Raw genomic sequence first — 27575 nt, 5'->3', positions numbered from 1 at the left:
TTTCATGAAATCCAAGAAGCTTGTTAGAGAAATCGCAAGGCCAAAAGAGGAAGAAAACAGAGAAAGATGTGGTGACTGGTAGTAAAGAGGCAAGGTCGGTCGAAGAAAACTAAGCACAAAAATAAGGAAAACAAGCCATTGTGCTGGGACTTGAACCAAAAAAGGAAGAGGAACAACAGAAGGGCAAAAAAGTGAAGGTTAACAAAGACAATAGCTCCAGAAAAGGTTGGATTCAAGCTAGTGCGAGAAAAAGCACCAGTAAAAGGTCAAGTACAGGCTAGTGCAGGAAAAGTCCCCAGGAAAGGTCAAGAACTAGTTGGTGAAGGCGTACACTCAAGAAAAGGTTGGGAACAAGCTAGTGAAGGCAAAAGCTCTGGAAAAGGTGAGTTTCAAGCTAGTGAAGACAAAAGCTCCGAAAATGGTCAGAAATAAGCTAGTGTAAAACTAATAATACAGATAAAATATTTACTAAAAGCATGAGAAAGAAAGAACATAAAAAACCATAAATGAACAAATTTAGGAGTTTCTTCCCACTGAAAAAAAAGAATAAAAACTAAAATTAAGAGCAACTTTATTTTTTATGGGGAGTGAGAATGGTTGAAGATATAAATTCATGTTGATTAAAAAGTGAAGCAGTTATTATAGGGTCGTTATGATGGATAATTTTTTTTAAAAGAAAATAATTCTTAATTTTTAATTATAAATAAGAGAGGTAATTTTGCAAATTGTAAAGGGCATTTTGGGAAAAATCAAATGTATCACCCAAAAAGTCATTTCCCTTTATATTGTACTATAGATAAGATGAGCTATCATCAACGGTTTGCAACATTTTGTGTAGATTTTATCAACTTTTGGTATTTTTTTTACTATATAATTACAAAGTTGGAGAAGATTATAAATAAAGTGAAAAAAAAAAGAGCAAGAGTCTATTTGTTATATTAAAAACAATATGGAGTAAAAAGTTAGAAAAAGAGAGTAGTTATTTATATTAGGAAAATGTTATACAGCCCATAAGGCTAAATATAAACATTAAAAACACTCTTGAAAATTGTTTAAAATTAGAAAATCATGACAAAAACACACTAATTATACAGATTTACGCGTGTTTTTGTCATGAATTAATATTTTTATACAATTTTCAAAAGTATTTTTAATGCTTAAGGGCTATGTATAGCATTATCCTTTATTTTAAAAGTTCTCTTTTTTTCCAATTAATAGCCACTATAAATTTTACAATGAAAATTGACACGTTGGTTGATTAATAGGTCTATTCTACGCTTCTAGAGACATGTTGTGGGTATAGTAATATAAGGCCTCTTTTATCAAAGAGACTTGTTTTATGCGCTACGGGTCTTTTTGACCTTTTTATAGTAATGTGTATAAAATGATGAATTTATTTTTAACTAGCTTAATATTATAAGGAAAAAGATATTTGCAGTCCAAGGGCTGCATATAAGAATAAAAAGTAAAAGTGAAAAGAATAAACAATAAATAAACATTTATTACACCGATTTACTCGTGAATTGTCGATAAATTTCCAAATTAATACTAAAAAGAAAATATATTAAATGCTTACATACATCCATAAGGATTACATATAGCATTACCCATATTATAATAATTTACTGATTGTATTGAATTGCTTAGTAAAGGTGTATCATTTGACTAACTTAATTCGATTATTTATGTGGATTTTGGTTTAAATATTTATGTGTTAAATGCACCGTTGTAAAAATTATTTAATACAATGTGCCAAAATCTGAGAAAATATGAGTATGCTATAAGTATGATATTTTGTGTTTATGTAAAAGAAAAAAAATTTAGGTTATTGTTTTATTTAGTTTTTGTTACAATCTAACATATTTTAAATTTGCATCAGGCGAAGGTTAACTGTCCAAATCCAAACAATTGACATTGGGAATAGTATTAGGATGTTAAACTTATTGAAATCTTTAAGAAACTAAGGCAGTGTAAGTACTTGTGTATTAAGATGACAATAATCAAGGTACAACCTATTTATGGATGGTTCAATTGAGTTATGTGATCTCATTTATACTATAATGGATGTAGGGAATATTTCAAGCATTCCACACTTGAGCCCCACTGTGATCATACACTTAAATACGATGGTGTCCAAAGAGAAGGAAGCTAGAGCAAAACAGTCGCTAACAAGTTTTAGGAACTTGTAAAACCGTTCACAGGGTGAAGGTTACACCCCTTCACGACCCATGAGATCGCTAACTCCATAGTGGTCGAGAACCATGACTGGATATTCGGGGATGAAAGTAAAAATCCAACCTAAAAGAGATTGAACATGCCCTAAAAATAGGCCTCTACTTTATTCTTCTTATATTCATGTGCGCTTTTTTACTAACATACAATTAATATATTAATCCTAAACCTTTTTAATCTATGTTGGTTGATTATTAATGCACACATAAAACTATTATTGGCGATCACTTGAATTAAAATCATATTAGCCTAAATAAAATTATTAATTATCTTATTAAGCGTGATTTTAAGTACAAATTCCTTTTAAACATGTAGAAAAGACGTGATCAAGCAATAACAATAATATATCAAGCAACATACAACCATGAACAAATTATATATGAATTATTCATAAATTAATAAATAACGTTAAATAATTCGTAAATTAACAAATAATGTGAAAATATTCGTTAATTAACAAATTACGTAAAACAATTCGTAAATTAACAAATAACATGAAAATATTCGTTAATTAACAAATTACGTTAAATTATATATAATTTGACACAACAAATCATCATCATCAAAATAATATTTTCATCAAAGCATAATATTAGCAAGATCCTAGGCATGATACTAACATGATTAATAACAAATCCTATCATGTCACTAACACAATAAAAATTAAAGTTTTATCCCTAACATGATACTAGCATGATATAAGAAATAGGAAGCAACATAAGCATGATACTAGAAAGCAATAAAAGACATTCTAACATGATACTAGGAATTAAAATAATCTAAGCATGCTTTCTAAAGAAATATAACAATGAAATTACTCACTTTGTTGCCTCCTATCTCTTTCTATCAAAACAATACACACGTTAGTATCTTCAAGGAAAATATTAAATCAAACAATTAATTTAAATAATTGAAATAGAGATTTGGGACCAAACCCTCATAAATTATCAACCTTTCATGTTTAGGGCGAAGGCAATTTTGAGCTTGGCTAGGTGTGTCTAAATCTCGTGGTGGACGAACGGTGTTTGAAAAGGGAAGACTTAGAAATCAAGAGAAAAAATAAGCGTCTAGCTTTGAGAGAGAAAATAGATGATTGATTGTTGATTATAAAAAAGGGGAATTACGACCCTATAGAGAAAACATCCGGAAACAATCAGAGAAGATCGAATTTTAATCGAAGTAAAACTGCATCCATCGCGGTTGCGCCGCGATGGCTCCATCGTGGCGCGATGATGCTGCTGGATAATTTTTAGCCATACGGAATCCATTATCAAATATAATTCGATAATTAGAATCCATACTTTATCTTCCAAAATCAGATTAAATCCTTTAAAATACTTGTTTTATTCCTACTAAAATTCTTTATCTTTTCTAAAAATATAATTATTAATCCTAATCTCTTTAAAACTTAAAACAACCTTCTAGATTATTCTAGAAAATTAAAGTAATTCCTAATGACTTTAGGAATGATAATTAAATGGACCCTCCACTTGATCATTGGGTTACCCATAAAAACTCATTTAAAATAAGGTACGAAAAGAAAAAATTTTGAAAACAGAAAGAAGTATTTTTATTAAAAACAGAGGAATCACGAGACTCTTTCACATTTCAACTCGTTCGATAATCAAGTGAAGTGAGAGGTATCTACAAGTTGGTATCACTCATCACTAGGTTTGGTTTTGAGGAGACACAATTTGGTATCTACAATGGACATAACTTTTTATTTATTCATATGTATTAGAATGTAATGATTCAAAGACGACTATTGGAGCAGACATATCAGTCACAGCGTAGCTGTGTGAAATCGAGGAGTTGGAGCTAAACCTTGAATCTTATGTATCTAATAAAAAACAGAGGAAGTATAAAAAAACATATTAATCAAATTGCCACGACTATGCTAGCAAATAACAGTCTGACAATAAGTTTTGGAGTAAAACATTTGACGATTACATTAGCCCATCTATGAAGTTTATAATGATATGAGTTCGGGTCAGCAATGAACATTTAAGTTTGTGCTTCCTCTTCTACACCTTTGCTAGAATATGTTAACCAAATTTACGTCGTTCTGTAACAACATATATGTTATTGCTTTTTGAGAATGATTTTTAAATTTCTTATCTTGAAATATTGCTTTCAATTATGGTTTTCGAATTTAGGATAATTATCAAATTATGTATTATATGCATTTGACAAATACTAAATTAAACTTGTAGTATGTTAATCATAAATAGTATTGCTGGGAAACGTGATAAGTAATGTTAATATTAATGACTCGAAATCTTTTTTTGTTAGTGATGTTAAATGTGACTTAACAATATAAGCCTTTACATAATATAAAGTGAGTTAATTTGTCAAATTTCTTTCAAATTATACCTCATCTCATGTTGTTATATTTGGCAATTGGCATAATTGCGAGTATCTCAGATGCTAGTGCTAGATGGTAGGGTAAGTTATTGTTACGGAATATGTAAGAATTTGTTATCCAATTAAAAAGGGATATTATTGAACGTATTGATAGCAAATTAATTATGAGATATTACTAATTCTTATTGTATATTTTCCATTAACAGTAGGGATTTCAATCCCTAATTCCGATCTCCACCATCTCACAACATCTCTATGCATTGCTCATCATGTAATATCGTTATTTACCACTCAAGAAAATATAAACTGTAAGAATTTTTTTATTTCTTACATCAATCTCCACCCACAGATCAACACCTCTATTCATTGCTTGTTAAGATCGTTATTCCTTAATTTTAAGGATTTTTGTCTCTTATTTTAATCTCCACCCACACCTATATCTTAATTTTATTACAAAAAGAGATTAGTGATGTACTATAGGCTTGTCTATAAAAAATGTGCAATAAATTTATTTGGTAGTAAATGAGATTTTTTTTTTTTTTTAAGGGAAATATAAGAAAGGGTTAGGGGAGCTCTTTCAAGACTAAATTCTAACTTATCCGTGAAAAAAAAATTAAAAGTATATCTATAAATAGTTCTTAAGAAAATAAGGTATTTCATAAAATAATAAGCTTAGTCTGCAAAATTTCTTGCCATAACAAAGCTTGTACCTTTGAGTAATTTTTTTTTTTTTTTGACATAAGCTTAAACACACAAACTAAACAACATATTTAAAAGAAGATATTAGCCGTGTTTGCGAGGATGTGTGCCGCCCTGTCTACACGATTTCTCTAAACCATGTGGATGCCACACCATGTAAATGCCTTACTAGCTCGGCGAATGTTATCAACCGTCCATCGAAGACTGACATCTGTGATTGTATCGCCCCTGAGCATCCTTAGTAGAGAAACAGAATCCGTGTAAATTGTGACGGCATGTAGTAAACGCATTGCTCCCCATCGTAGACCTTCAAGACATGCATTCAGGTTTATCCGCATGTAAAGCCGATTGAGCCAAACTGTAACCGCACCTCCCAACTCTCCTTAAATACCAAACTCTATAGCCTCTGGGCACCACCCCATTCCCGATTTATGTGTATGCTTGTTCCATGAGTCATCTACTAGTATTGCTATTATAAAAGGACCTTCCCTGCCATCATTTTGTAAAATAACTCGCAAAAATCCTGGTGGGTGATCCAAACTCTCTTTAAGAGGATGTAAGCACCTTAGGTTGTTCCCTGAGCCCTCCGCAAATAAACCTGCTGCCTTAGGCTTTCTGAAATAGTAGCTGGCGTTGACCCTTGATCGTTGCTAGTTGATCCAAATATTCTATTATTTTGTGCAACCCACAACCCCCAAAGTTTGGCTATAAAAAAAAAGTGGTTTGATGACCATTGATTCTATCTTGGCAAAAAAATATCTAGATATAGTACAAAATCCAGTCAAAAATTGGCTGGTTTGCATTTGCTTTTGAATGGATATGCAAAATTCCACCCCTCAATACTTTTTTTTGCAGATCAACAAAATCTGAAAAGATGTTGTAAATCATCATAACCTAACCGGCCTAAATCTCAAATAAGATCAATATCCATCCCCCGCCTTCTCAAAGTACTCTTTGTTGTAATCCCGTTTGGTAACATTTTCCACATAAACACCTTCCATTTAGGCAAGATATTGAGAGACCACAATACCTTAAAGATGTACGTTAAACTATTAGGCGGCAAACCTCCCTCTGATTGTTTTAGGAAAGCGTAGCCTGATTTAACCTTATAGCTGCCATATTTGTGAAACTTCTAATACAGAAAGTCCTCAGTGTCCTGATCCGGTAATTCCAAACTCGCAATTGTAGTCGCATCGTCCATCTCAAAACAAGATACCAGTCTAGCATGATTTCACCCATTATGTACCCAAGGGTGTCATGAAATCACTTGCTTTCCATCTCTTATTAGCCTGGGAAAAAGTAACATGAGACTTGAATTCTGGCACCCACCTTACCCGCCATTCATCTATCTTTCCCTGCCACTATAGATTGCCCATTCCCTAACTTCCAACTACAGTCCTTGGTAGGTAGGTTTCATGCTCTTGCAAGACCACACATACCCTACGCGTAAAATTTGTGCTGTAGAGAAACTAGACTTCCTTTGCAAAGTGGAGACTAAAAACGTGCTAAGTAGGCTTTTGGAAGAAGCTATTGTGGATTATGGATAATTCTCCATGCTTGCTTCATCAAAAGGGATTTATTAAATGAACCTAAACTACGAATTCCAAGTCCCCCCATTCCCTTTGGAAGATGCATTGTCTCCTTAGCTTGTTCACCCAGTGCATACCCTTGTAAGAATAAATCACCGAAAAATATACGATCATAAATAAATTTTTTAAAAATAAACATGACATATTAAGACTTAAATAATTATCATTTTTTAACGATAAATTATATAATCATGAATGCAAAGAATTTAACCTTGTTTTCACTATATGTAATAATGAAGTTACATTCTTTTGATCCAATTCCTTATTAGTACACTATCCTATCCACTTTGATGACTCATTAGTGATTCATTTGTCCTATGTGAAAAAAAAAAATATCTTCTTTAGGTCAAGTAGTTACTATAAATTCATACTCAAGCTACATCTCATTTCATTAGCCGCTTATTTCATTAAAAGAGAGAAGAATGTTAGTAAGATCTTGAGAGGATGTTAGGATTTCTTAAAAAAATGATTAGATAATGTAATGCAAGAATGGAGTATCTTTTACTCTTCTTTTGGTCAATATTAATTACATTATTGTCACTCTTCGGATTTGATCGCCAGGATGTATGGGAAAATTCGATTTTTATCTTGTTTAAAATAAATACCCCTAAAGGTTGCATTATTAACAAATAATCCAAAGACTGTATTATTAAAAAAAAGAATTGGCCAAAGATTGTATGTTTTAGCAATTTTTCCTAAATAAAAAAGGAAAAATAAAAAAGAATAATTCCACTTTTGTCAATTTAGCTTAAAACAATCTTACGTTTTAAAAATCTAGAAATAATCCCACCTTATAATACCATCTTCTCAAAACAAACCTTTTAACCTAAAACCTGTTAAACACGTTAATTTTTTTTATTTATTTTTTATTTTTTTTAATTTTATTCTTTTTCTCTCTCTTCCCACCTCACCATCTGCTTCTTTGGATAACCCACCATGACCACCACCACATTGCAACCCTAAAATCCTAACCCCTCTTGCCCCCATGTCCCTACTCCACCAAGCCTCCATGGCTCCATTCCAATACCAAAACACCACCCCCACTTGATTCCTAAAATATCATCCCTTCCCACCTGATTGCCCATGCCACCGAACCAAAAGCCCACCTCGAAATCTGACGCATCGGACTAAATAAACCCATCCTAGTTCGAAACCCACCGCACCGGATTGAACTCACCCTATTTTCGAAACACTTACGCACCGAACCGAAATCCTGCCCTGCAGACACTTCGAAACCTACCACCACTGTTTCCCATATTAATTCAAAATTATATCAAAATGTGCAACATAAATCAATCGATTAAACGGATCAAAGTACGGTACTTAAAATCAATTTCATACCAAATATTATTACATTGATCAAAATTTACCAAAATAAAATCAAAATCTGAGGAAAAACACCTTGATTTGGAAGAAGAAATAAGAGACACAAGAGAAAAAGGCTTCCACAATCACTCACACACACCTGATAGTTTCTCTCTCTTATGTGATTTCTAATAGATGGGAAGTAGAGCTGCTATCGACGGGGAAGGCAGGGTGGGGGGGAATTCTCCGGCAGTGAAGATTACCCATGTGGGGAATCGGGTAGGGGAGTTTTTTTTTTTATTTTTTATTTTTTATTTTAATTATTTTTAATTTTTTTTTTAAAATAATTAAAAACAAGACCAATTAAAATGAGACACGTGGCAAGTTATCCATTTCAACCGGTTACCAATTTGACAAACCAGTTAAAGGATTGTTTTGAGGAGATGGGGGGGGGGGTAAGGGTGGGATTATTCCGATATTGGACAAAGGTGAGATTGTTTTGAGCAAAAATGTTAAAGTTGGATTATTCTTTTCTATTTTTCCAATAAAAAAATGTTGATAATACTATTTAATACCATTAATAAAGTAATATAATTAATTACTTGGAAAAAAATGTCAATTATGAACTATATAGTCATTAAACTATTATGGTATCATATTTCATGTAAAATTTTAAATTACTCAAACATTTTTTTTTTTTAATAATCTATAATAAAATCATAATTTATTTGCTGCCAAATTTAAGATATTCATCTTTCTCAAAATAAATAAATAAATAAATAAAATATTCATATAAATAATAAATAAATAAAATATTCATACTTTTTTGTTTTTTTTTCTTGACAAGGGTGTTTATACATTCAACGTGTTTTTGGTGCGGCCAGCCGCACAGTGCGGCAAAGTGCCATGTCAGTAACCCCTCAAGTGACCCCCCTTCATTAACCCCTCCATTAACCCCTCAAGTAACCCCACTAAAGTAACTTCCAGGTAACCTTCCAAGTAACCCTTCAAGTAACCCCACTTAAGTAACACCATTTAAGTAACCCTTCAAGTAACCCATCTAGTAACCCCTTAAGTAACCCCCGACCTACCCATCTAGTAAGCCCTTAAGTAACCCCCGACCTAGTAACCCTTGACCCACCACCACCCCCAATACGCCACTAGCCCCACCCCCAATACGCCATGCCACCACCACCATACATCGAACCCACAAACAAACATAAATCCAACCGAACCTACAACCAAATCGTAAAAAAATAATAAAAAATAAAAAAAAAATCGAACAAATACCTTTAAAATTAACAATGGCTTCGAATTTCACTTCAAATATGGCTAAAAAAGCCAAATTCGACCATGAAAACTCTAGATCTAAAGTTTTTGTGGCCGAATTTGGCCTTAAAAACCCTTAAATTGTTTTCCGGCGACAATAATGAGGAGCTTCGACCTTGAAAACTCGAACTCAACCTCTCATCAACGATTCAATAATTATCTCTTCATCAAAAAATTCAAATTCTGGAGAAAAAGAAAAGAGGAGAGATGAGAAGAATTTTTTTTTTTTTTTTTAATATTGTGGCTGGCCGCACGGTGTGGCCAGCCACATAGGAAACTTTGTGTTATACATTATCTATTCTAGACTTCTAGTTCTAGATAATATAATTAAGAATATTAAGTCAAACATAATGATATACTACTTATTTTCCCAATTTCATTCTTGTGCGCCAAGGAATATAAAAAAGTCCGTTCATTATGTTAGAGTATATACTACCTCCGTTTTTTATTAGTTGACACGTTTTGACTTTAGCACTATTCACACACCTCCATTTGACCATGTTTTGTGATTTATATGTGAAGAAAAATACAGTCAAGTGGAATATTGTTATATTTGTCACAATGTATATTTCAAAATATCAACTTTTTATAATTTTTGCTTATCGTTAATTAAAGATATTAATGATTAAATTTGTGTATCGATAAACGTGACAAAAGAAACGGAGGAAGTATATAATTACGTATTGTCCAATTTCATTATTCTTGCTACGTATACCTTTTTCTCTTCTAATCAGATCGAACTTCCCATCTGCATTCTTATTTTTTTTTCATCCTTCACCTTTCTTCTCTTAATTCCTCTTGTTCTTTATTAAGAGAAAGTACGACCTCTCTTCCGCAACACAGGTAGGGCGTACAACCTTCTTGATCACATTATTGCCGACACGACATCGCGTCCTACCAACGTCGATGATGATCTCTGGCTCCGTCTTGATGCCATAGTCCTTCAATGTACACTTCGTGACCTTTTCGAAGACAGATAAGAGCACTCGCACGATGCATTGCCAATCCATACAAATTGTACGTAATTCTTCGTAACGCTTAAGATTTTTGATATCGATGTATGGCAAAGTGCATATCTTTGATGGGTTAAGTAGCGGTAGATGTAATCAATGCATACAATGTGGTGTCTTTTCTTGACACAAAGAGAGATCGAACGATGACGAGAGAGCCATAAATCAACTCTACAAATCACACAAACAAATCGAAGAAGAAATACGGGAAAACACACTACGTCGCATGGATTGATTATATCTATAGTTCTTTCTCTTCAAGTATATGCATTTGCCATACACCTATATCATAATCTTTATTAATTAATCTGTTATTAAAATGTGCTAGCAATATTTTTTTTGAAACAAATCAATTCATTAATAAAAAGCCAAAATGTGCTAGCAATATGAGTCTTTTTATTTGATTTTATGTATATCAATATATTGCCTAATCTTTTGTTTATTATTATTATTATTATTTTTTTTTTATTTATTTTTTTTTTTTTTTTTTTTTTGGAGTAATTAGTTTATCACTGATTAGAAGAATTAGTTGCTATGGTTTCAAAAGAAGAATTAGTAGCTATTTTATTTTATTTTTTGGAAAGAAAATTAGTTGCTAATTTAGATATATATTAATATTCGTGGGCTTGTATAAAGAATAAAATCGATATGAATATGAGTTTTCGATTTAATGACTAATATTCCTATTTTATATTAATAGGGGTTTACGATAAAGGACTAATTTTATTTTTTTATTTATTTTTTTTTTTTATTTTTTTTTTTTTTTTTTTTTTGTGAAAGGACTAGAATTCTTTTTTGTACTATATCTGCATGCTTTAGTATGTTTTTATTGATTTTATGATTCGTAGCACTATCTCCATTAATAATTCGTTTTTGTTGATTGATTTTATGTAACTTTATATTTGTTCTCTTTGTACTACAAGAAGGTTCATCCAAATATCCAATAGTTAAGTTGGTTGTTACCTTACATTGTAAATTTTTACATAGTATTATTTTTAATTTTAGATTATGAGTAATTTTTACAATGGTAAATTTGTCAAAAGAGATAAATTTTATCCATAAAATAATTCAGAGTAACTTTTACTATCAATTTAGGGATAGCAGTAAATTTTAGCAAGAGTGCATTAATATATTACACTTCATATATATTGTGATACTAATATTTATGAACATTAGTACTATTGATTCTATTTTTCATATAATCGTACTAATATTATTGTATCCATTATTCATTGTCGATCATACCCAATATCTGGAAATATATATTATATATGCTAATATAGATCTTGTTAACGAACGTCATCGGGATGTTGGATAATCTTTTAAAATATTTTCTAATAGGGTACCCCCTTCTATCCCTTTATTAGAAGCCTATTTTTAATATTTATAACTCACATAATAAAGAGAAAAAAGTTTCTAATAAAGGGACGGAGGAAGTATTAATTTGAAATTTATGTATGCAAATTATGCATCAATCGGTGTAATTTAATTAATATGTATTTCAAATCAAGTTAATATTTCTATTTTTAATTATCTTATTCCACGCATCTAGGCGTTCATTAGTTTTTTTCATTATATATATAGATCCATTGTATAAAAAAACATACAATCATTAGATGGGATCATCTTTTTTACAAACTTAAATGTACGTAACTGGTTCACATTAAATTTTTGTGAACCACTAATATTATAGGCACCACGATTGCTTTATTAATTTAAAAAAGTCACTATATTAAAATAAAGGTTATTTTGTTAAAATAAAATTCATTGTGTTTAAAAAAAAAAAAAAAAAGTTGGTTTTTTTTTTTTTAAAGTTAAACTTTTATTAATGAAAGTTTAAGTTACTGATTAATATGAATAATAAAAGTTACCGTGTTAAAATATGGGTTACTAGGTTCAATATAATGTCAGTTAACACGTGTGTTAAGAGCCGAAAATGATGTAGCTAGCCCACCTTGTTGCGAGGTGGGATACAAATAGTTACTCAGAATGTGTTTGTATGTACATGTAAGTTCTCTGAAAGCCTACAAATTTTGGCGGATTTTAATTTGAAATAATATTTCCGGCTAACAATTTCCTCAAAAAATGTACAATTTTCTCAAAAAATGTACAATTTTCCTTCGTGTCTTTGTTGACCTTTGATGCTTGATTATGTGCATTCAATCTTTATAAAGTTGAACCTTAGATTTTAAAATTGTGGTTGTTTGTAAAAAATTGGAATAACCCCTTATTAAACTAACACGGTAACCCCTTATTATATTTATTGAGTAACCCTCAAATAACAAAGTAGCCACACAACACTGACAAGTAACCCATATATTACTAAGTAGCCCCTATAGCCATAACAAGGTAGCCTCGATCTATAGCACTAAACAAGTAATTGGCCATCCACATATTAAAGTTAGTGCTTGCTATATGTGGAGATCGATAAAAATTGTCAAAACACTTTTATCCTTCCCCATGTAAAGTGTAAACAGGCCTATGATAGATTTGAATGCACTCGCGAATGTTAATACAAAATATATATGATTCAATATAATTATAAGTGCCAATTTAAAAATCCCCAACTTATTGCAAAATAACTATACATTACTTGTTATTTCATTAAAATAATAATGGTATTAGTTTTATTGTAGTAAAACAACCAGAATACTGCTAGTCATAGTTCAAGAATATCAATAATAATCCATGGCCTAGTGGCTTAGTTCAAATAGGTTATACAATCTATCGTCTCTTTTCCCAAGTGTGGGAAGTCCAAATTCCACAATCCCACATTGGTGTATCTCAAGGAATGAGGTTGCTCATAAATAGATTTATTCCCTTATGAATTATTAGTAGCATAAATTAAATAATAATCTCAAATGAACTAAGCTAATTAGGAAAAACACATACAATGTATTTATTTCCTTAATACAAACTATTATAATCATGAAGAAAATAAGTAATAGATGGTAATCATTAAAATATGCTGCATACATATATTATTGAGTAGTAGGATATTATGAAAAACATTGTAACATATCCATTAGATTACTCCAAAAAAAAAAAAAAAATGGTAGTGTAGGGAATATTTCAATCATTATCCCAAACTTGAGCCCCACTGCGATCATACACTTAAGCATGGTGGCGTCCAAATAGAAGGAAGTTAGAGCAAAAGAGTCGCCAACAAGTTTTAGGAACTTGTAAACCGTTCACAGGGTGAAGGTTACACCCCTTAACGATCTAGGAGATTGTTAACTCTAATAGGACTGGAACCATGACTGGAAGTTCGGGGATAAAGGTACAAATCTAACCTAAAAGAGATTGAACCTGCCCTAATAATAGGCCTCTACTTCATTCTTTCTCGTATTCATGTGCGCTTTCTGACTAACATGCAATTAATAGGTTAACCCTAAACCTGTTTATCTATGTTGGTTGAATTTTAATGCACAAACAAAACTATTATTGGCGATCACTTGAATTATAACCATATTAGCCTAAACAAGATTATTAATTATCTTATTAAGCGTGATTACAAGTACAAATTCCTTTTAAACCCGCAAGAGAGGGCGTGGTCAAGCAACAACAATAATAATCATCAAGCAACATAATAACAATCATCATCATAATAATATTCTCAATCTCAAAGCATAATAATAGCAAAAACCTAGGCATGATACTAACAAGATTAATAACAAATCCTAACATGTCACTAAACATTAAAGATCAAAGTTTTATTCCTAGCATGATACTAACATGATATTAGAAAAGAAATAGGAAGCATCATAATAATATACATGATATTAGAAATTTCAATTAATCCTAAACATGATACTAGGAAGCAATAAAACATCCAAACATGATACTAGGAATCAACAAAATAATCTGAGCATGATTTCTATATTAAAAGATCAATAAAGCAATTAAATTACTTACTTGGATGCCTCGTATCTCTTTCTAATAACAAAATACACGCGTTAGTAACTTCAAGGAAAATATAAAACAATTAAATCAAATAATTGAAATAGAGATTGGGGACCAAACCCTCAGAAATTATCAAACCTTTCACGTCTAGGGCGAAGGCAACTTCGAACTTAGCTAGGTGTGTCTAGAACCAATGAATGTGGAATTTTGTGAGAGGGAAGGTTTAGAAAAAGAATAGAGAGAGAGAAAGCTTCTAGCTTTTAGAGAGAGAATAGAGAGATGATTATTGTGAATTATAGATGATTGTTGATTGTAGATGATTTTAAAACAGAGATATTCGACCCCTATTTATAAGAAAAATAGCACGGGATCAAAGAAAATCATATTCGGAATAAAACTCCTCCTGTCTGCGACAGGAGTCAGCGCCAAACGACGAGCTTCGTCGCCAGGCGACGAAGGTTAGCGCCTGGCGACGACGCCGTCGTCTCACACTGATCCAAAAGTCAACGCGCTTTTCCACGCGTAATTACCTTCAACACCGGTTGCAGGTACTTAAGCGTCCGAGCAGCTTTCGAAATCAGATTTAATATATTTTATTCTAAATAAAACATCCTTTCTTTTTAAAATAATAGTTAATAGACCCTCCTCTAGATCATCGGGCCACCTTTGAAAATCACTGGGCCTAATCTAATTTAATCCATAACTTCCTCACAAGTCATCGGAATTGGGCCTATAATATATCATTGGAAAGCTCTTCTCGAGCCCAATCCAACTACACTATTATTGGACCTTTATCATGGACCAAACCAAATTGGACTGACTATTTTTTATAAAATAGGAGTAAGAAAAGAAATATTTTTGAAAACAGAAAAACAAATATTTTAATAAAAACATCCTCATCATTAGACTTTCCACACTTTCACTTCGTTCGATAATCAAATGACGCAAAAGGTATTCATCACTGGGTTTGATTTTGGAGAGACACATTTGGGTGTCTACAGGTAGGTTCATTAAATTAAATGTAATACATAGTAGATTAAAAGTAAAAACTAACAAATAGGCTAATAAACAACATTTATTAGACTTGAAATTTGATCGCAGTCAATTGAAAGCACGAATCCATTCATTTCTTTTATCGGGTGCATTATGAGCATTGTGCCCTAAGGTGCAATTCCAAGGACCAAGTTGTTCCAATACACTTCTTTTCTTAGGCTTTCAGCAAGCCAAGCTTTGAAATTTATGGTTCGGTCAAGGTTTTACATATGACATCATGAGTATGTATATGATTAGCATTTTTGATATAAATTGGGTTGAAAAGGCAGTTTGAGTTTGATAATATCCCCATTTTACTACACTTTTACTTTGTAGGCTTCTTATCCCGCCAAGTTGCCAAAGAAACATCCTTATTCATTTGTGACCCAATACTCCAAACAAGAACCCAACTTTCATCTTCAATATCAAGTGTATATCAAGTAGCTTAATTAGAGCCGTGTCTGAGATGTGGGATCAAATATCATTTACATGATGCCATGAGTGTGGTTTCCTCCTTGGTCTTGGAAGACGACTATCACTGATAAATCCAATCCGAGGAAAGTCTGTAAGACAATTCTAGGCCTGGACAAACCTAGTTTTATCCATGAAAGATAAGTCACTTGTACGAATTCCTACGTATTGGCTTAAGGATAAAAAAATTTGGTCAAGAATCATCTGGTCCTTTTCCTATTAGGGGTCCAAGCTAATTCTCAAAGTTTAGTTTCCAAGCATAAATTCATTCTCTTCCCTTTCTATCTAGTAGCCAACCCTAAGGTTTACAAATATTTTTCCAAGTTATCTAGCTCAATTTTTTGGTTGCAGTGCTAGCCCAGAAGAAGTTAACATAGAGTCCAACCTTTCAATAGTATATTCAGTACCAATGTACCATATACTAGTCAATTTGTTTTGAAAACAAACCTCATAACATCCGCGTCACACAATGCACAAGCTAAACTTAAAAGGGATCAGCCTATAAGTTTGAACTGCTTCTGCCATGCATTCGAATATTTATGTGTTGAACCTTAAGAGTTTTGATGATGATGAACACAAAGAGCAAACTTCAACTAATAAGATTTCTCTTAGTGTTATAAATAGAACAGGTGAAGTAGACTTTGGAAGTGGAAGAGTAACCTGTCTATGAAGACTCGAGGAGATTCCAAGGAAAGTTAAAGAAGATAGAAGAAGAGTTCCTCAGTGGAACTAACTGAGTTTCCTAACAGGAACATCAAGACATCAAGTTGAGAAGCTTAACTTGGTCTGTGTTGAATACAGCAAGTTCACAAGAATTTGGTCTCCGTGCGTTGAAGACAGCAAGTTCCACAAGAACTTGGTCTGCGTTGAAGACAACAAATTCTACAAGAACTTAGCCTACGAGGTTCCAGTAATAAACTGGAGAATAGAAGACAGTAGGATCTTAATCCTGGACTGTGTGAAGCCCAAGTATCCTCAACCTACATCAATTGATGAGGATATGTTAAGTTTACATTTTTAAAGATTGTTGTAAATATGTTAGGTTAGTTTATGCATGGAATTTATTAGAAGCGTGGCAAAGTTTGGCAAGCTTATAAAAGGAAAGTTTATAAAAGATAAGTTTTAATTTATGAAAATATTTTCTAAAAGATTTTTATCTTATAAAATCTGGTACTAAGAAGATATTATTCTTTTCTTAAATTTATCTTTGATAAGTTTTCTAAAAAGATTTTCTTCACAGAAGATTTACACAAAACCGTGTTTTATGATTTATGGTAGTTTTATAATTTCTACCTTTTGCAAAACCCTACTTTACATACGAGTACTACTTGTATATAAAGTAGAATTCATAATATGCACAACTTGTGAGTTTATGCGTGAAGAATCTGAAGAGTGCTTAATTGTGTAAGTTTGCCAAGTCTAAACTTTGTCATATTAGTTTCGGATTCCATGTGTAGCTTTCCTATCACATAATAGAAGTCAAGCGTTTATATTGTTTTGGTTTGCGTGAGTGAATTGTTACTGCATACAGTGTTGTAGGCTGGCTGAGAAATTAAGTACTCAGGAAGTCCGGAGTGAATCTGGGGACTTAGGTTGGGTAGGATATGGTCCTATCGAGTAGCAAGTTTCCTGATAGGAACTTGTGAGAAAGGTCTGTATATAATAGGTTGTAACTTGTGTGTTTGCCTATTATAGTGAAGTGTTTTGGTGTTGCAAATCCCTTGGAGGGTCGAAGTTTCACTTCCAATTGGGTCCTGAAAGGTTTTCTCGTAAAATAATGTGTTGTGCAAGTTCCTTTTATATTCAGTTTAAATATTCCGCAAAAGTAGTAACTAAAAACTCAACTACAATTCATCCCCCCCTGTAGTGTTCGTCTCAACTACCATTATGAGAATCTTCAACGGAAAGAAATTAACATATTATATGGGCTATGGCTGCCTCATAAATTAGATTCTTTCAGCTAGAGTTAAAAAAGATTACAGCGTTAACAAGTTTAAAGCCACTGACTAGTTAACAAGTAAGAAAAGGCACTAACAGTGCGTAAACATCAGGAATTAACGCTCATTATACATCCTTGCTCTCTTAAGGATATCAAGAAGCAACAAAATGTTTTCCTTAATTTTGTTTGGAAAACAAATAAGTTAAAAACTTGCAAAATGGCAGTACAAATTTATTCAACAATTCACTCAAATGTGGCTAACGAGTTTGAAAGCAAGGCTAAGGCAAAAAGAAATTACACAAGAAAATACATCTTATCTGAGAATAAGCCAAAGCATTGCCTCTTAAACACGATAGCAGCAACACGAGCTTATTCTGTGGGTGCAGGCCTTTTCTTGACAGTGTAAGGGTAGTACTCTTTACCATTGTCAATTCTTGTTGTCTGACCACCAATATCAATGAGGGCAGAAGTGGCAGCCAATGCAGCTCCCGCAGAAATTGCCGTTGGAATGCGCCTTCCTGAAAAATACTTAATACATTACACAACAGAAACAAATGCTTGGAAAAAAAGACTAAGAAGCCTTAATACGCTCGACAATGAATAAGGATATGCGATATGCCAAGAAGGCCCAGCAAAAATAATCTGAGCAGACCAGAATTCCAATTCTATAAAAACTTTCAAAGTTATTAATGTTAACTTAAAGATCATCATTAGTTCAATAATACCTACTTAGTGAAAGCTCAGTTATTTCACTGTTTCAACATTTATATCTGCTGCAAAATCCATAAAAATTTATACGCAGTACAATGACTGGCCAATTTTTATGGTCAAGCTTAGTCAGCATGACCATTACAAATTATTTTGTCAAATGTCTCACGAAAAACCCAGAAATATCAATTTTAATCATTCTATCAAGTGATAACAATATGAGTCTCAAATTTGAAAGTTTGCACACGACGTATGACCAAGAGAATATAAACTTTTGAGCTTTAACCTCCAAAGTCAAATGTGACCAAAGTACTATTGTAATAGAAGTAGTCAGTGCTAACTTTGTCCTCATACAGTGGCTTCATTTCTTAGCACAGTCATATCGGAGTATAATTTTCCTTAGTTTGTTACAGCACCTACATCGATTAAAGGAGCCAATAGGGCATATCTCCCAATTTCAGCCTCAGATTATTTATGAGTAGAGCATTCCCAATCAACTTTACAATTTTACTAGAGATATTACTAAGAACTTGGAAGAATTAAGTTCCCTCCATAATATAAAAGTGTACATTATATAAAACAAAAATTTTAAATATAAAAGGAGAGAGTGATCGGTATCAGCCACTCAATAAAGAGCCTATATATTACGCCCTTCAAGGGAGGACAGATCACTCAATATTAGCCACTCAATGAAGAAAATATATATTACGCCCTTCAAAAAGAAAAAAGAAAATGTTGTATAGGAACAGAGGCATCGAGAACACACACTAATATAGAATGAAAGGGAAGATGACATGAAAAGAAGCCTAATACTATGTTTGGATAGAGAGAAATGGAAGGAAAGGAAGAAAAGAAAAAGGGAGGGAATGGTCATTCCTTATTTAGATAGCATATGGAAGGAGGGAAGGGGAGATAGTTGGAAATTGTTGGATCAATTTTCCTTCTCCTTTAATAAACCAAATCCTTCAATTTTGTAAGGATTTGGAAAGAAAATAGAATCTCACTCTCTCCCTCCTCTTCTTTATACTTCCCTTCCCTTTCTTTCCCTTCATAATTGCTATCAAAACATAGTGTATGATAACAATAGTGAAGGGGAAGGAAAAAGAGGAAGAAGGGAGGTGAAGGGAGGTGAAGGGAGAAAGAGAGTCTGTGACCTTCCCTTTTCCTCCCAAATCTCTCCAACAATGGAGGGATTTAATTTATTAAAAGGGAAGGAAAATGCATTGCTCCATTTCCTTTCCCTTCCCTTGCTGTATGTCATAACCAACTAAGAAAAATTATATCCCTTAATTCTTCTTCCCTTCCTTTCCCTTTAAATATTCCTATCCAAACATAGTGTAAAAGTTTGCAAATTCCTCACTGTGATAGTGGGTGGTGGCATTAACATATGAAAAATTACCCATCTCCAATTTTTTTTAAAATTTTATTTGGAAGCTTGTTGAATATATATATATATATATATATATATATATATATATATATAGTACTTTCTCCATTCTTATTTAGTTTACATGTTTCTTTTATCACGTTTGTGTTATAGACTGATATTCTGGTTTGTATGTTTAAATGAATAATTGGAAAATTTAAGATGAAAGCTTGGAAATTTCATTTTTAATGGCAAAAGAAATTGCAAAATGCTTAAGTAAATAGCTTTCTCTCAAAATAGCTTGAGGCTATCACTCTCTAACAATGGCTTGAGGCCATAACTCTCTAAATTTTCCATACAAATTTCTGCCTAACTTTTTCTTCCCCCTCCCTCTCTATTTATACAAAGGACTATTAACTAGTAAACTAACATTACTAGAATACCCATACAACCCCTCCGTGGTTAGTCTATTACAGTTTGTCATCGCACAACTTTACCAATTAATATCTCTTATTATTAATCTCTTATTATTAAAAAGTAAAAATTATAACAAGTTGATACTATATATATATATATATATATATATATATATATATATATATTGAGAGGATTCTAACAAAATCTTATATGATTATGTTTTATCGTAACTACAAATCATTAAAGGTAACAAAAGTAAAGTTTGTGAATAGTGTCAAAAGTCAAAAATATGTCAACTAAAAAAGAACGAAACAAGTATATAACAAGGCGTAATTTACTAAACATCAATTTTAAGTAATTTCCATATACTAGCGTTGTGCATTCGCAAATTGATTCTCCGTACATCACAAGTGACAAGTTAATTCATCCTTCTTTGCTAGACACTTTATTTTATTCTATTTTTGGCTTATCCGTTTTACCATCATACCCCTACAACCTCACAATAACTATATTTTTTCACACTTTCTCTTACTTTATTCACTATGACAACTAAGTTAACAAGTAGAACACAAACAAACAGAGAGAGTATAATCTATCTTATTTTTATAGGGAAATTTTCATTGATAGCCCATTGATAGCCAATTTTTTTCATGGTTATCAATCGTAGCCCCAAACTACTACAATTTATTAAACATGACATTATTAATGATTTTTGGGTAAAAGTTCCGCTAAAACCGACTTTTCTTAACCAAGGTTAATTTTTCAACAAAAAGATGAATAAAAACATACCAAACCCGCCCACCTCCATCCTCATTCTTGTTCTCTCTCCTCTAGCACCCAATCACCAATAAGCCCTCAACCACTGCACCTATCATTTATCACTGCAAATTTGCCAGCGATACCACAACCTTTGTCAGTTTGTCTCCATCATGTCTTACATAATGTCACCATAAACTAACCCTCAAAACTATATCTCTCACCTTAATTTTCTCCTCTCGATAAACACTCCCACAAAGCCACAAGCAATAATCCCTTCCTCCATTTTGATCTGCTTCACCACCTATGTGTGAACCGCATATATATATGTATCACTGCCAGTGGTAGTTGACATGTGAGCAGCTGAACCTTCAGTTGATGATTCAGGAAATTATTAATGAGCCTTTTGATAATATTTTGAGAAATTCGATGGGCTTAAGGTTATTGAAGAAACCAATGACATGGTGGAATATAAGATTTGATGAATACAAGGATGAATGATGTATCTCAATTGAAAAAAATGGCCAATATTTAGACAAATTCAGGGAAAGCCTTGAATAAGAGCATTGAGTATTTAGAGGTATAACTATCTTGACCCTAGAATTTTAAGATGTTTTGGAGAAGCAAAGGAGGAGTGAATGTGTGATGTTAGTGGGAATTTAATGGAAAGAGAAAAAACGAGATGAGTTGGGATTTAATGGAGAAGAGGTGGAGGTTTTTTAATGGTGACATGATGTTGATTGTTCAGTAGAGAGAGAGAAGTTTAACCATGGTTAGATCAAGTTAGATTTAACCAAAATATGTCATTAATGTTATTTTAGATAAAGATTAAAAGTTCGGGACTACCAATACAATCGAAAAAAAAGTTGGCTACCAATAATAAAAGTCAACAGTAGAAGGCTACCATTGAGAATTTCCCATTTTTATATTATTGACAATTATAAGACCTTATTGGACCTTACTTAGGGTCTTATTAGACCTTATTGTCACTTATTAACCCTATCTTATCTTATCTAAACTAAATAAACAATAATTGCTACTTTTCCGGATTAGTTCTCACCTCCCAAACCATTCTAGTGAAAATGAAAAAATAGGAAAGGGGAGGAACTAACTAAAGGATAATAAAGTAACATAAGAAATAGGTCTAACATGTCACAGCCAAAAAATACTTCTATGCAACACTTAAATTGCAAAGAAATTTTTTTTCATATACCATAGATATCCTAATGGATGGTAACGAAATCTTTCACGTATGCAAAAGGTACCAGCATAAAACCACTTTAAATCTTCAATCAAGTATAGTGTAAAGATTTGAAGGAAACTAAGCTCATAATACCCTAGTGTCTCAACCTTTCAAAGGTTCATAGTGTATAATGGAGACCGCAGAGATGAGAACATACAAGAGACTTCAAGCTAAATCTATTGAGATGAAAGCAGTAAATTGAAATTCACCAATTTCCATAAAAAATAAGACAAGAACTCAAAACATAAGACAAGAACTGGATAGGAAATAGAGAAAAAGAAACATCAGTTGAAAGATGGGCAGTTACGAATAGAATAAGCAAAACTTAATGTACTTATTTTCATATACACCATGAGTTCAAGCCGTTCTTCATTTTCTATATTCAAGGGAAAATCTTCCTAAAGTTGTCGTGTATATTGAAATTTACTGATTACCATCAAAACATAAGAAAAGAACTAGATAAGAAATTGAGAATAACAAGGCTAGGGAAAAACACATCAAGGGAAAGATGCATAAACAACACTAGTTGTATATTTTTGTCATATACACAATACACCATGAGTTCAAGTTGTCCTTTTATCATCTATATTCAGGGAAGATTCTTCCTAAAGTTATCTAGGATTCACATTCATATCTTCAAGTTGATTCAAACATAGGTTCCTATATATTGAATTATTGATGTACATGATAACAAAATTGAAAACTACATTTCAAAATACACATGAACAAAGCCCATGTGAGCCCCTATATTGCATAGTTCACACTATCATTGTCAAGGCTATGAAACCACAATGTGGCACTGAAGAAACTCGTTAAATTTAAGCTATACAAGCTGCTTGCAACCCTAGTTTCAGAGTAATGCACAGGTATTAAGGATAGAAAAATACAACCACTTAAGTAGTCTTCAAAGCAATAAGAGATAGATAAATATGAGTTGGAAAGATAATCAAGTAAGAAAAAGTGATGTATCAAAATATAGTAAGTATAATGTAAGAAAAGTAGGCAAAATTTTAATTATTAGAAGCAAAGGGAGTAGGAAGTGTCGGCCATTTAAATCAGCAAACAGAATATAGGGCTTTAACTCTAAAAAAAGCCAGCCACAGTCAATTTATATTTGCATGATATGCAAAAAACAACCTTAAGTACCTGATTCAGGAAAAAGGTGAGGAAAGAAGCAAACAGGTAAAGCCATCATAAAATGCAGATAGAAATCTTATGGGGTTTCTTGAATAGAATTTTGAAATATGATGTTAGAGGTTTGTAACAACCTAGTATAATTACAAACGTGATTTGAAACACACAGTTACCTTACTTCTTTAGTTTATACAAGTTAGTTCCCCCCTCCTAGTCTCCTACATTCAGTATATGGCATAATATCTCAGCACATTTAGCTTTAAGGTTTTACTTCACATAAAATTTCAATGTATTATAAATGAAGTTGTTAAGATATTCATTACTGATTACTAGTTTCAATAGCATCAGAAAAAGAATACTCCATACCTTTGAAGCCCAAAACAGAAGCTCCAGCAACAAAGCCACCAACTGCACCATTAACAAAGTCTCTCTTTTTCCTATAATGTTCCACCATCTGCTCTGCACCAATGAAAATACCACCTATAGCAGCAAATGTTAGCCCATAGTTTCCCATCATCTTCAAAGTCCTTATCAATCCTGGTAATGCAACTTTTCTCTCAACACGAGGCACGTCATACCATGTTGCCACAACAGTACCAAAGATTGTTCCAGCTGCTAAACCACTAGTTGTACCCTTAATAACTTTCATCATGGGGGTGTCATCGTCTTCAAAGTATCTGCGCTCAGCAGGGCTGACTGAATCCATAGCTTTTCCGAACTGAAAACAACAAGATATGCAGCTAGATAACAAAGTCCTTTCACCAGATATATTCCTACCACTGAGTTAAAAGATAGCTTTGCGTCAACTCTGGGCTATTATTGAAATTACAAAATTCAGCATAACAAAAAATTCATATTAAACTCCAGCGTCATTGCCCCCCATGAAATACTCGTATGATGAAGGCTTTACAAGTATGGGCAGCAACAATTTGCAAAGTCATGAACAAGAGAATGGTAACCGCTAAACTATGTCATATTTCATGTAATCGTTTCAAAAACAATATAAATAAATAATTAAAATTATTCATGGAATAACCCGGGGCATCACCTACGCAAAAAGACTAATTTATGCTCAAAACAAAGCAGGGTGACAGCTCGGCACAAGTGGTAGTCAATTTGATTGAAGAATAGCAGCATGATTGCAAGCATTAGTTTAGCTAGAATATTGACAAATAGTTTCTACTACAGAGAAATTGCAGGTTAACACTACACCTTTACACAAATTAGGGAGAAAAGTCCCAATCTTTATAGTTCGACCCTAAAATTAAAGGGTTCTGCAACACATTAGCAACCAAATTTGATTCAATAATCAAATTAGGCTTAAAATTTTACGAATAAAAAAGGTCCCATTTAATAGTTACATTCAGCAAATTTGATTCAAATATCAAATTAGGCTAGAAAAATCACATAATTTATTCTTCTCTAGCAACAAATTCGTGATTAATGATGATAAACAATGATTCAATGATGAATGATCGAATATAGAAGAACCCTTAAATGAGTATACAGAGAATTGAACTAACGATAAACCCTAGATTGTGAAATTGATAATCGATGATTACAAAAAAGAAACAATATCTTACCTCAGAAGCAGCTTCAACGGAAGATAGAAAATATCAATGGAGAATGTGGAGTACGCTTCAATGGAAAACTAAGAGAGAGAAAGAGGACAGATCTAGGTTTTTGGTAAGATGTTGTTTGCTTAAATTAATGTTTTTTTTTAGCTTTATTTGACAAATACTTGATATGAATTATTTAAAACAACTTATTTTTCTTAAATTGAAATTATTTTTATTGAATTGAAATTAATTTATTAAACTCATTTCAAAAAAAAAAAATTAATTTATTAAACTGAAATTATTGTTGTAGTATATTACCAAGTACTTGTATTTATTTCGAGATGAACTCAACAAGCTTAACACACTTAGACATTTTTTTTCCCTATGTTATTAAAATTTAAATGTGAAATGCCATGTACTCCGTACTTTCAAAAATAAAATTGTTTCAATGCTAAATGGCATGTGGTACTTACTAAAATAGTTTCAATGTATAGTTTTGAATATCAATTTTATGATTTAAACTTATTGATAATTAAAAATAATAAGGACTAAAGTTTACAATGACAAATGTATCAGTCAAATTGTGTCATTTGTTTTAAAACAAAGGCACTTTATATCACTACAATTAAAAAGTATAAGATTAGGTCCGGTTCACTTCACCTTAAAAAATTAATTTCAATTCAGTAAAAATAAGTTCAGTTCAGTAAAGATAATTTCAGTTCAATAAAAATAAGTTCAATTCAGTAAAATTCGGTAATTATAAAGAAGAAACATAATAGAAAATTAGTAAAAATAATTTCAGTTCAGAAAAAATAATTTCAGTTCAATAAAATTAATTTCAATTCAGCAAAAATAATTTCAGTTCAGTAAAAATAATTTAAGTTCGGCAAAAATAATTTCAGTTTAGTAAAAATAATTTCAATTCAGCATAAATAAGGTGAAGTGAACAGGGTCTTACTCTTATGAAATGTGATTAATATGTACAAGTTTTCATTAATGAAAAGTGTATGGACAATTATACCCTTAAAAATATTTAATTACTTATTTTTCTATCATGAATGTTAGTTGCCTTGGACATTTATACCCTCGTAAACATAGTTGTTTACATATGAACAACTAAATTTGTGATTTAAGGCCAAACCGAAAGAACTTCCGAATATGACTAGGTATGACGCGCATATCACGCGTTAGCTACCCTAGTTTTACTCTAAAAGGTTGAAATATTGCGATAATAATTTTTAATACCATCAAGGATTCTATCTTAGACTATATCGACAATGGTGGAACGTTGTAATTAACAATTGATTGTAATCGGTTGCATATTTTATGCCTCATAATTTCATTGGCAACATTATGGTAGCAAATTAACAATATCACCGATTCTCAAAAGCAAGGTTGAATATAAAACATGGTGTCAATATATTACACTTATGTTTATATATACAAAAATCTTTAATCAATATGAAGAATTATAAAAAATGGCCCTAACACATAGAATTCTCCTACCAAAAAAATGCTTAAAAAGGTCTTTCCCCTATAACATTTCCCGGAGGATAATAATTGCAAGTAATAAAAGTGCCTCCATTTTGACACCTTTCTTTGGCACACCCAACACTTTGTGTATCTTTCCAAACAATTTGTGTGTAATGCCCACACATTTCTTTGCAATTATTAGAGCCATAATCATAATTACGCTTTTCTTTGGCCCATAAATCCACGGCTTCAGTTGGGCTTAATTCTCCAGGACTCATTGCAATATTCTCACCATATATTGGGTTATTTGAGTGTTGCAATTTGCAATCTACAGCCCTCTCTTTAGCATATGATCTAGCAAAGGTTGCAAGAGTCTCGTTCCAAACTAAAGGGGGTTGCAATGCCGCAAGACGGGCAGCATTGGTTGGTGCAAGATATTGAAGTTTCCAATCAAATAAGGATGAGGCCCAACATATATGAGTCATGGTAAGCCCACTTACCAAAACAATGGCTAAGAAAAGATTTAAAATAGCCATTGTTTTTGGTGAGTTTGAAACTATGAAGGGTGTGAGAATGAAAAGATATGATAAAAAGTTAGAGGAAATTATATATATATAGGTGAGTTTTTTTTTTTTTTTTTTTTTTTCTTTTTCTTTTTACAAATAGTATTGATGGTGCTTAAACATAGGGATTTCCTGTGAAATTTTAGATATGAGGACCATAATTTGGCATTCTTTTTAGTTAAAATGAGAATTTAAGCATCTTGTAGAAGTTAAGCGCGCTATTGTTTAACTTATAAAATATTTGGTGATATTATGTTCTATTTATATCCATTTTTATTGTAATATTTTTTCAATTGACGATAAAAGATATATGAAGTATATAGGAAGTTAGAAATATATCACAATTTGCAATTTAATTTGTTGCTAAATAACTCTTGCTTAATAATGAACAAAATCATCAAATATTTGATTTGTTTTAAAAGATATGAAAACCTATCTTAAAAAATTAAATATATATACTATGTATGTATATGGAATCCTCTA

At 32.0% G+C, this 27575-nt stretch overlaps 1 protein-coding gene and 1 pseudogene across 2 annotated transcripts; both read right to left on the bottom strand.

Annotated features, from left to right (window-relative positions):
* Window positions 1-18075: 18075 nt before the first annotated feature.
* On the bottom strand, window positions 18076-25234 carry LOC145583189 (outer envelope pore protein 16-3, chloroplastic/mitochondrial-like). 2 transcript variants are annotated; one of them, XM_081640371.1, is made up of 3 exons: window positions 25081-25234; window positions 23864-24215; window positions 18076-18391 (listed from the first exon to the last, which is right to left on the bottom strand). In XM_081640371.1, the coding sequence occupies exons 2-3, from the start codon at window positions 24201-24203 to the stop codon at window positions 18243-18245; spliced, it is 489 nt and encodes a 162-aa protein (XP_081496497.1). In that variant the 5' UTR covers window positions 24204-24215; window positions 25081-25234; the 3' UTR covers window positions 18076-18242. The 2 variants fall into 2 exon arrangements, with proteins under 2 accessions (XP_081496497.1, XP_081496498.1); XM_081640372.1 differs by having other exon boundaries at window positions 23864-24276; window positions 25081-25218.
* A 1339-nt stretch (window positions 25235-26573) lies between these two features.
* On the bottom strand, window positions 26574-27090 carry LOC145582334 (pathogenesis-related protein 1 pseudogene; annotated as a pseudogene).
* Window positions 27091-27575: the final 485 nt, after the last annotated feature.

The sequence above is a fragment of the Chenopodium album genome, chromosome 15, assembly GCF_948465745.1.
Source record: "Chenopodium album chromosome 15, dcCheAlbu1.1, whole genome shotgun sequence".
Taxonomy (NCBI): domain Eukaryota; kingdom Viridiplantae; phylum Streptophyta; class Magnoliopsida; order Caryophyllales; family Amaranthaceae; genus Chenopodium; species Chenopodium album.
This window is presented reverse-complemented; position numbering and strand designations above follow the sequence as displayed.

Excerpts from the sequence above, each read along its gene's own strand:
- LOC145583189 (XM_081640371.1), bottom strand. The coding sequence starts at position 24,203 with ATGGATTCAGTCAGCCCTGCTGAGCGCAGATACTTTGAAGACGATGAC. Across the intron at positions 18,392-23,863 it reads TTCTGTTTTGGGCTTCAAAG|GAAGGCGCATTCCAACGGCA; the intron begins GTATGGAGTATT and ends AGTATTTTTCAG.